General features: G+C 41.1%; 1 protein-coding gene and 1 long non-coding RNA gene across 2 annotated transcripts; one reads left to right on the forward strand and one right to left on the reverse strand.

Annotated features, from left to right (window-relative positions):
* Positions 1 to 1,354: 1,354 nt before the first annotated feature.
* On the forward strand, positions 1,355 to 5,191 carry IBA57 (iron-sulfur cluster assembly factor IBA57). The gene is made up of 3 exons (XM_058832922.1): positions 1,355 to 1,694; positions 2,528 to 2,859; positions 3,488 to 5,191. Exons 1-3 carry the CDS (start codon positions 1,444 to 1,446, stop codon positions 3,877 to 3,879), a joined length of 975 nt encoding a protein of 324 aa, XP_058688905.1. The 5' UTR covers positions 1,355 to 1,443; the 3' UTR covers positions 3,880 to 5,191.
* LOC131576333 (uncharacterized) lies at positions 5,188 to 10,729 on the reverse strand. Its single transcript, XR_009276958.1, has 2 exons — positions 10,636 to 10,729; positions 5,188 to 5,653 (listed from the first exon to the last, which is right to left on the reverse strand). It is a non-coding gene; the product is annotated as an uncharacterized LOC131576333 (long non-coding RNA).
* Positions 10,730 to 10,759: the final 30 nt, after the last annotated feature.

Genomic DNA, 10,759 nt, shown 5'->3' on the forward strand with positions numbered 1-10,759 from the left:
CGAGTTCCAGGGTGGACACCCCACATCCCTCATCACTGCCGGGACACGGGGATGTGTGATAAGGTTATCACTGTGGGGCACAAGGGGAGAGCCCAGGGCCAGCTGGGTGAGCTCACAACGCCTGGAAAACGAGTCTCCCCTCCCTCAGGGCTTTAGGAGCGGTGGGTTTGTGCTGGTGCTGCCTGTGCTGGAGTCATTCGGGGCCAGGCGATCCCCCCTGCCCGGGGAGCCGCTCGTGTGCCGGCGCTGGCAGCGGGAAGGGGCGGGATGGCCCCAAAGCGAACCGCAGCCGCTGGAGAAGGGGAATCGCAAATGACAGGGCTGACTCACGGCTGTTCTCGGACTGAGGCATGAATTCCAGCGGAACGAGCCGCAACCAGACCCGGAGCTATCCGGGCCCTTCAGACCGCACTTCCCAGAGAAGCAGTGAACATTCCAGAGGCAGGGAAACAGCGCTTCAGCTCCATGATTTGAACGGGGGGGTTTTAACACAGGGATTCCTCATCCCTGGAAATATTCAGGAAAGATCAGTTTGGACTGAGGCTCTGAGCAGCCTTATGGGTTGAACATGTCCCTGCTCACTGCAGGGTGTTGGACTAAATGACCTTTAAAGCCATTCCATGATTCCATGATTTTATTCCCATGCAGTGCTTAGCAGAAATTCCCACTGCCAAACATTATAATTTACTTCAACCCGGTGCCGCTGATAGTTTCTCCAAGGGTGTTAAAAGAGGACAGAGGGCAGCTGGTGAGTCCTGTGGAAACAAAACAGTGGAAAACAGGAACCTTTGGAGTCTCTTTTCCACCCTGATAGCCAGAATGTACCTAGAGGAGAATGGCTCTGTGCTCTGTTTGCAGCACCCTGTGGATTTTAGGCTCGGCAGAGGCAGGAATGGAGATGTTTAGGGAAGGATTGGAGGTGGCGGATTAGTGCCGTAGTCTAGCTGACATGGTTGGACTCGATGACCTCGGAGGTCCTTTCCAGCCTGACTAATTCTCTAATTAAATGTGGAGCAGCCGGGACAGGGAGAATTGGGCTGGGCAGTCCCCGACGGCACCCACAGCCAACCCGCGGGCTCTGGGCTGTTCCCCTCGCTCGCTCCATGGCCGGGGAACCCAGGGAAGGCCGGGGGGGTTCCCAAATTCCTCCTTCGGGATCGCGGGGAGCGCCCGGCCCCGCTCGGCCCCGGGGGCGCGGCCAAGTGCGGGGGCGTGGCCGTGGGGACATGGGCGTGGCCACGACACTGAGGGAGTCCGCTGGAGGGGCGTGGTCTGGCTGGAAAGGGGGCGGGGCCACGGGATTGGGGCGTGGTTTCACGGGAGGGGGCGGTCCCGGCGGCTCCCCGGCCCCGCCAGCAGGTGTCGCCCTCACGGCGGACACACACAAGATGGCGGCGGCGGCGGCGGGCGGCGGCGGCGGGGGGAGCTTCTGACGGCGCCGCCATGTTGGTGAGGGCAATAACGGCGCCCGGGCTGCGCCGGTTGTGCCGGGGCCGGCGGGGCTCGGCCGCCGCCTGTTTCCCGCTGGGCCGGGCGCTGCTGGGCGTGCGGGGCGCCGAGGCCGCCGTGTTCCTGCAGGGGCTGCTCACCAATGACGTCACGCAGTTGGTGGGGGCGGGCGACGCCCCCCCCGCGCTATACGCGCACGCGCTGAACGTCCAGGGCCGCTGCCTGTATGACGTCATCCTTTACAGGTGAGACCAAGTGGCGCGGCCGGGGTGGGGGGGAGCTGGGAGAGACCATTGTGGAATGGCGGGGGGGCGGCTCCTGTCACCGCCGTGTGACATTTCCGGCTTAAATTTCTACATCAGTGTGAAAAAAAGCGCATCCTCCGTGTGTGTTTGCCTTGATGCAGGTGCTGTGGTTCACCGCAGCAGAAAAGTGTGGTGGCCGTAATAAAACGCGTGGAGATTGACTGTGCCCTTCAGCTCTGTGCCCAGGAGCCAGGCTGGGAGAGCTGGGGGTGCTCAGCTGGAGGAGGCTCCAGGGAGACCTCAGAGCCCCTTCCAGGGGGACAGATGGGATATTGGGAAGGAATTCTTCCCTGTGAGGGTGCCCAGAGCAGCTGTGGTTGCCCCTGGATCCCTGGAAGTGTCCAAGGGCAGGTTGGACGGGGCTTGGAGCAGCCTGGGATAGTGGAAGATGTCCCTGCCATGGCAGGGGTGGAACTGGAGGGGCTTTAAGGTCCCTTCCAACCCGAATCCATTCTGGAATTCTGTGTCACAGCCAAATGAAGCTTTTCTCCCAGCTGAAATTCCCTTCACTCTAGGTAAGGATAGAGAATTCCACATGGCCAGAGCTGTTTCTGCCCCTGGGAGAAGTGAGGGCAGTGTTTGCTAGGAAGGAGTACAGCAGGTGGCTGAAACAGTTCAGGTATTTCATGTGGGGATGTGGGTGCTGCTCCCTGTGTGCCACAGAAACGTCCCAGGTTTCTGGATTTGCACCATGATCCAAATAAAAACCCAGTTTTTGCTCCTGCTGCTGTGGATCTTTGTTTTCCTGACCTTTGGGGTGTGACTTTTTTTAGGCTCCACGGGAGCACAGCAGAAGAGCCTCACATCCTGCTGGAGTGCGACAGCAGCGTTCTGGATTCCATCCAGAAACACCTGAAACTCTACAAGATCCGCAGGAAAGTCACCATCTCCCCCTGCCCTGACCTCTCCCTGTGGGCTGTCATCCCTGAGGACACCAGTTCCCTCCCAAAACGTGCAGACCAGGCTCTGCTCTTAACTCCTGACCCCAGGGCAGAAGTCATGGGCTGGAGACTGATTGCAAAGAAAGGAGCAAATCTGTCAGAGATTATCCCTGGGAGCCAAGTTGGAGATGTTCAGGATTACCACAGGCACAGGTATAAACAAGGTAAAGCCAAGCCCTGTTTTGCACTATGGATTTTGGGAGCCCACATGCTGATATAAGGCAGGAATAAGTTATAAACCCTTCATTCTTAAGTTGTAATGCATTTAATTTGTTAATTAATAGGTGTATTAATTGCTGCTTTGAGTATTAAAGTGACCTGGTGGTTATAATTCTGTCTGGTGGCAATGTTTGGGTATAATTTTCTGTTACTCAGATTATGGGGATTGGTCAGGAATGCTAGAAGAGAGCCAGGATTATTAATTTCCTTAGAAAGCAGCTTCTGTGGTTTGAGTAATTTTGATTATTTTGGGATGACGCACAGCCCCGGTGCTTGGCTTGTGCTGAGGAAGGAAAAGGAAACACCCAGACTTGGTTTCCTAAAAATTTTGTGGCTGGACTTGCTGAGTTAACTCCAAGGCCAAGGAGACTAGGCAGGGATCTCAGTCCTGGAAGCCCCAGTGCCTTTGATTTTAGTGTGTCCATGCTGATAAAGGATAAAATTAATTAGCAGAGGGCAAGGTGATGGTCCTGTGCTGAAACTGGGATCTGTTAGGGTTGGAAACCCAAACTGAGAATGAATCCAACAGTTCAGAGCACAAGTCTAATGAGTCTGGCTTTGTTCTTGCCCTAGGAATTCCCGAAGGGGTGAAAGATCTCCCCCCTGGAGTCGCCCTCCCGCTGGAATCCAACCTGGCCTTCATGAACGGCATCAGCTTCACCAAAGGCTGCTACATCGGGCAGGAGCTGACGGCCAGGACCCACCACATGGGCGTGATCCGCAAGCGGCTGCTGCCCGTCAGCTTCCCGGCGCCCCTTCCCAGCACCGGCATTCCCGAGGGCGCTGAGATCCTCACCGAGTCGGGAAAACGCGCCGGGAAGTTCCGTGCTGGAGGAGGAGAGCTCGGGATAGCCCTGCTGAGGCTGGCTCATGTGAATGAGCCGCTCTGCATCCACCTGGGAGGGGACACAGTGAAGCTCAGCGCCAGCACACCCGAGTGGTGGCCAAAAGCTGCTGCTAAATAGAGGAGGGAGCACCGTCTGCCTTAGGGAGAGGCTGGGTTGTGTGGGGAATTTGGGAATTCCTGGGAATTGCTGTTTGAGGTGTTTGATCCTGCAGGATTCCTCAAATCGGGACTAAACAGCTGGAACCCAAAGCTGTGGCAGATCAGTGGGTTGGGTCTTCCACTGAGTGTCGTGGAGAGACAAATCCAGGGAATTGCACCTTCTCCTGAGGGTAATCCCCACTTTTTTAGGGGTGCTGTGAGCTGTTGGGTTGGTCCCTGTGTATTTAGGGAGTGCCTTGTGTTGCTGGGTTGGGCCCTGGATGGATCTCCTGGCCAACACTCACTCCCTCAGACTGTGCTCCGTGTGTGTTCCAGCTGAAGCAATGGGATCAGGAGTTTCCCTGTTCCATGCACTGATTTTTTTCAGTTCAGAATAACCATTCTGTGGTATTATAATTTTATTCCTTCTTTTTTGAGTGGAGATCATGCTGCTCTTATTAAGATATATTCTCAGGCTGAGGTTTTTTTGCTGCAAATTGCTCCTTGCATTGAGCTTCTTAAACTTGTTGATGGGGCTGGCATTTCTTCCCACCAATGGAATTGTGCTCAGGAAGAGGAACAGCTTGAGCTTCATGTGTCAGACCTTGATTTTAACTCATCCCACCTGGGAAAGAAAGGTCTCAAACCTCCTGGTCCTGTCTCCTGCTTTGGTGCCAGGGGAGGGAGCACAGTTCCTCTGACTCCCTTCACTCAAACCGTTTTTTGGGAGAGGAAAAGGATATTTTCAATGCCAGGTGTGCTGGATTAGCCTGGCCTTCCTGAGGGAGGATTTTCACCATGTTCTGGCTCTGCATCTCTGCCTTTCTGTACCCCTCACACCCTGTCCCTGCTGCCACCTGCAGCTGAGGTTTTCTCCATCCACCACCTCGAGGGTTTTCAGAGCAGCCCAATGCCTTGGCATTTATTTGCTTCTTTTTTTTCCTGGCTGCCAACACTCCTCTGCATCCCCAATTTTTCTTCTTGCTGCAATATATTCCTCTCTTCTTCCAAAGCCAACCAGCTCCGTGCCTCCCGACCCTGTCAACCTGCAGTGGTTTATAGGAACCCTTTGTATTTTTGTATTGGAATAAATCCATTACACAATGAGAGAGCTGCCCAGGTGAGATCCCATTTTGTCCAAAAAAAAAAAAAAAAAAATAGCCTTTGCATGAATATTTGTAACAAAACCCGTCCAAAATCACATTCTGCCTCTGTTTCAGTGTTACTGTGAAAGGAATTTGTCTGTAAAAAAATGCTTATATTGATTAAAACTCTATGGTTGCTGCAAAATGATTCTGTGGAATACCTCATTAACTATTGCCTCTGATTTAAATGTGACACATTGAGATAAGATGCCTTTTTTTTTTTGCTTGGTGTGAAGACATACAGCAGAATAAATGCATTTTCATGTTGTTTACTGACAAGAACCATGCCTTAGGCTGTTGGTGAGGTGTGGGATTGGTAACAGAGTCCTTCTGCTGAGAAAATAAATTAAACTGGATCCTTCAGAGGCCACAAAAGCGAGACTTTGAAGCCACCCATTGTGCAAAGCCTGCTCAGAATGATTTTGTTGTCCTGGGGTGAGCAGAGCCTGAACAAACACTGAATAAACTCCTCTGTCTGGGGAAGCCCTGAATGTTTTCTGCATCAGACACGCGTTTCTTTTGTCTTCCTCACGGTGTTTGAAAGGCTTTTGTTGCTGCCAGCAGCTGCAGGTGGTACAAGGTTAGACACGAGAAGGTGTTTGGTGGCTTCTGGAAAAAAAAAAAAAAGAGGTAGAAATGGAAGGGAGCAGCTCCAATCCATGTTATCCTTAATTTTTTATTCCCCCTCACAGCCTTCTCCAGCATTAATGATTTTTTTAGCCAGGTGAATTTGGGTGCAAGAGTTGATTTTGCAGGGATTTTGCTTCTCTGAGAGCCATGGAATTAATTGATCCATGGCCCCAAGTGCCACATCCACCCGTTTTTTGGACACTTCCAGGGATGGTGACTCCACCACTTCCCTTGGCAACCTGTTCAGGGCTTGGCCTTTCCAGTGAAGAAATTTTTCCTGAGCACCACCACGCTGCCCAAGGGAGCTCTCAGGTGAGATTCCAGCCTCAATCCAAACAGCTGGAAAATTCCTGATCCCCTTTTTTTGTGTGTTCCCCCTTGCTGCCTCATCACGTGAGGCTTCCTCTGCCTCAGTGATGCTTCCTGAGGGAAAAGAGTGGAGTAAACACTTGGAATAACCTGAAATCCCAGTGGGATAAGACAGGAGTCACTGGCAGAGGTTTAAATGGTTTAAATTTAAATGGTTGCTTTCAGGAAAAAGAAGTTCTCTTTTTTTTTTTTTCTGCCTTTAGTTATTTTTTTAAATTTTCTAGGAGCAGTGCTTGTCTTCATTGTTAGATTTTTTTTACCTTCCCTGTCATAGTAAAATGCCAAAAAAAAAAAAAAGTTGCCTTGGTGTGGTGAGGAGTCCAGCAAAATGATTGCTTATAGTTCAGTCTAGTCTAATAAATATAAATATAAATATAAATATAAATATAAATATAAATATAAATATAAATATAAATATTTACATTTATATTTATATAAATATAAATAAATACATATACACATACATATACACATACATATAAATATACATATAAATATACACATAAATAATATGACAATATCACACACACATATATATATATATATATATATATATTCTACTGCAGGTTATGAAAATCACTGCTATTCCCTATTAAAAACATAATTATTCATAGGGATTCACAGTGCTGTGGCCAGGTTTTGTGTGAGCATCTTCACTCTGGATGACTTTTAAAAGCCCTAACTGATATTTGTAGCTTAATAGGAATTTTTTGAGTGGGTTTTGCTGCTGCTGGACCCTTTCAGGCCTTCAGGAGCTGTCCAAAAACTGCCCAGATGAGAGCCAATAATAGGATTTATTCCTCATGGGCTACCTTGGTACTGCTTTTCCAGGTGGCTCAATTTTTCCAGGGTTTTCAGGGCTGGAAAATTTGGCAGCTTTCATCCCCTTTTCCCTGCTGAAACCACTCTCTCCATGAGCATTGTGGCATTTTGAATGTTATTTTGAGAGGAGGGTGTAGCTCCTACTACTTCTAATTTTTGACTTTTTTGGAGCACAATTTCTGCTGGGTAGAAACAAAGATAAAACTCAATTTTTGGCTTTAAATCCTTTTGTTTCCCAACCAATTCCCTGTGTATTATTTTGCTTTTTTTGACTGTGAATCCTTCAAGGAAAAGTCTTGGGTTGTTTTTTTTTTTCTGTAGCCTGCTGATTTTGAGCCAGTGGAAATAATTTCTGCCTAAACAATTTTTTGTGGATTTGTATCTGGATTTCCTCTCTTTCCCTCTGTCCAGGCCAAATGAGTGTGGAATTCTGCTGTCTCCTCCTCCCACTAAAATCAGATTTTGTACTTCATTGCTCTTCTGCCACAACTCTGGAAATATTTGGGCTTTCTCTGTTTTCCTTCATCCCTGATTTCTGATCATTCAGGGTTTTGAAGGAGAGAAAAAAAAAGTGGAAACTTCTTGTTTTAGTTTTATATATTATTTTATTCTGCAGCTGTGCTGACTTCAGGCAGCTGGGAGGAGGTGGAGGGTGTCTGGGAATGTCATTGGAGGTTTTGGGACAAAAAGCAGAGGGGAAACAGCAACACAGCAAACAAAAGTTGGGTTTTTAGGGAGAGCTGACCTCATTTCCTACTTATTGCTGTGTCAGAAGAGGGAATAAACTTAATATTTGGGGAAGGCTGTGTGCTGTGTGCCACTCATATTCTGTTTTGTTATTCATATTTTGGAGTTTAATTTAAATGAATGTATGTCGGAGGTAGCTTTTGTAATTTGTTTGAATTGTTTTTTTGTGATTTTTCTTTTTAAATTTAAAATTAAAATTTCTTTTTAAATTTAAATTTTCTTTTTAAATTTAAATTTTAAATTTTAAATTTAAATTTAAACTTTCTCTTTTTTTCCAGTTTCAAGATTAATAATTCCTGACTGTTGATGGACTCCACTTCCCAGCATCCCAGCTAAATTGCATTTTAACTGGGTTTTGTATAATTTTCTTCAGAAAGATGAAGATGGATCCATTTGCCATTTCCATTGTCTCTGGAGACATTTATTTGTTGAAATTACATTTGCTCTTTTTTTTTTTGTAGGGATAAAAATAGAGGGGGACGATCAGGATTTATAATCTCAGGCAAAGAAGTGCAGGAAAACCATGACTTCATTAAGGAAAAACAAAGTTTAAAAGGTGATAAAATGCAACTGTCACTGAGATACTTGAAAAAGGCAAGAAGGCAAATCAGCTGAGCATGGAAAAAACAAACCTTTACTTCAAATAAACGTAATTCTTAATTCTTTTTATTTCACCTTCATGGTTGCACAGCTGGGATGGGCCAAGTGCTGCTCTCAGTGGGGACACAGGAACAGAAGTGCCACCAAAACCAGAAGTGAACCAAAAACTCAATAAGTGCAGTGAATTATTTGAGATGCCAAACCCCAGAGATACAAGAGCTGTAAAATCCTTTTACTGTGAAATGCGAGGGTATTGAATATTTTTATTATCTTAAAGCAATCTAATGATATATAAATATAATATAATGTAAATGATCTGTTAATATAGTCTATATAATATAAATATAATTATATAACTATTATATAATTATATAATTAATTGTCTATTAAAGCAATAAAAATTTCCTTTCTAGGTTGTGCTTCCTGATTACAGCTTAAATGGGTTTGGAATATTAAAATATATAATTTATTACTGTATAAGTATAGTGTATATACACGGATATACACATATATATACTTTTATTATATGTATATATATTTATTTGTTATGTTATATATATGTATGTAAGTATATTAATATTGCACATATATACAAATATATGCTAATAGAAATAAGAGTACATATATACTTATATATATAAATACAGAATATATAAATATATCCACATGTATTTATATTTTTATATATATTTTATATAAATATATATAGATATATTTTTATATATACTTTATATACTTTATATATACATTTATGCTGATATTCCTTTATGTATATGCACTCTCACACATATATATGGGTTAAATATATATACATATACTTTGATGTATATATTTTTACAGTTACATATTTCATATATATACTTTCACACGTATATACTTAAAAATATATATATACATATACATATATACATACATTTATATATACTTATACTTACTTTTATATATTTACTTTCACAAGCACGTTTAAATATATATACACATGCTTACTTTTATGTGTATATTTTTAATATATATACATTTTTATCATTTAAAGATATATACATATATATACACACTTTGATATATATACTTTTATAGTTATATAATTTTATATATATTTACTTTTACACATATATATACTTAAAATATATATATGTATATATACACACATACTTTTACATATATATTTTTACTTGTATACTTTTATATATGTACTTTCACCCACACATATAAATATGTATCTACATATATATTTATATATATATACCTTTTAATAAATATATACGTTGATACTGAAATTCTTTAGTTATACACTTTTACACATATATAGTTTATATATATACACACATATATATATGTTGATATATACTTTTATAGTTATATAATTTTATATACATGTACTTTTACACATATACATATATACACACATAATTTAATATATATTTATACTTCTATACTTTTGTATATGTACTTTCACACATGTATATAAATATATATAAAAGATATATTTTAATATATATACATATTTATACAATTTAAATGTACATACGTATATACACACTTTTACATATGGTTTTATAGTTATATAATTATATATGTACATTTACACATATATATACTTTAAATATATATAAAATATATGTAAATAAATATATACATATATACACATATAATTTAAATATAAATATATGTATTATATATATTATATAATATAAAATATATGTAAATATATACATATATACACATACTTTTATACATATACTTTTATAGTTATGTAATTTTATATATATCTTTATACTTATATACTTCTATATATGTACTTTCACACAGACATATATACACGTACTTTTATATATATAAATACATATATATACATACATATATATACACATGCTTTTATATATATACATTTGAATATCTATGAATAAATTAATTATATATATACACATATATAATGTATATGTGAAATATATATAAAATATACATTTATATATACTTATACTTAAATATAAATAAAGTATATATAAAATATATTTATAATAGATATAATTTTTAATATATATAATATATATATTATATATAAATTATATATTTATTATATATAATAATATATTTTATTATATTATAATAACGTTTGTTATAAATATATAAAAATCTATAATGGTATATAAAATATATAAAATATAAATAGAAAATAGAAAATATATAAAATATATAAAACATATAAAATATAAAAAATATATTTTTATATATAAAATATATAAAATATATAAAATATAAAATATAAATAGAAAATAGAAAATAGAAAATAGAAAATATTTATTTATATATTTATTATTTATTTAATAAATAAATAAATAAATATTTAATAAATTAAATTTAATTAATTAATTAATTAATTATATAGAATGATGATCACCTGAGCATAATTACTCGGAAATTACCTCTGCTAATTGGGGAGGAGCAGCCGCATTTCCCGAAGTCCCAGCTGGGATCCAGCGTTTCCTGATTGAAAGGCTCAGCCCAGCCGCGCCTCCCACGAAACTGGGCGGGAAGGGGGGATCCCAA

The sequence above is a fragment of the Poecile atricapillus genome, chromosome 2, assembly GCF_030490865.1.
Source record: "Poecile atricapillus isolate bPoeAtr1 chromosome 2, bPoeAtr1.hap1, whole genome shotgun sequence".
Lineage (NCBI taxonomy): Eukaryota > Metazoa > Chordata > Aves > Passeriformes > Paridae > Poecile > Poecile atricapillus.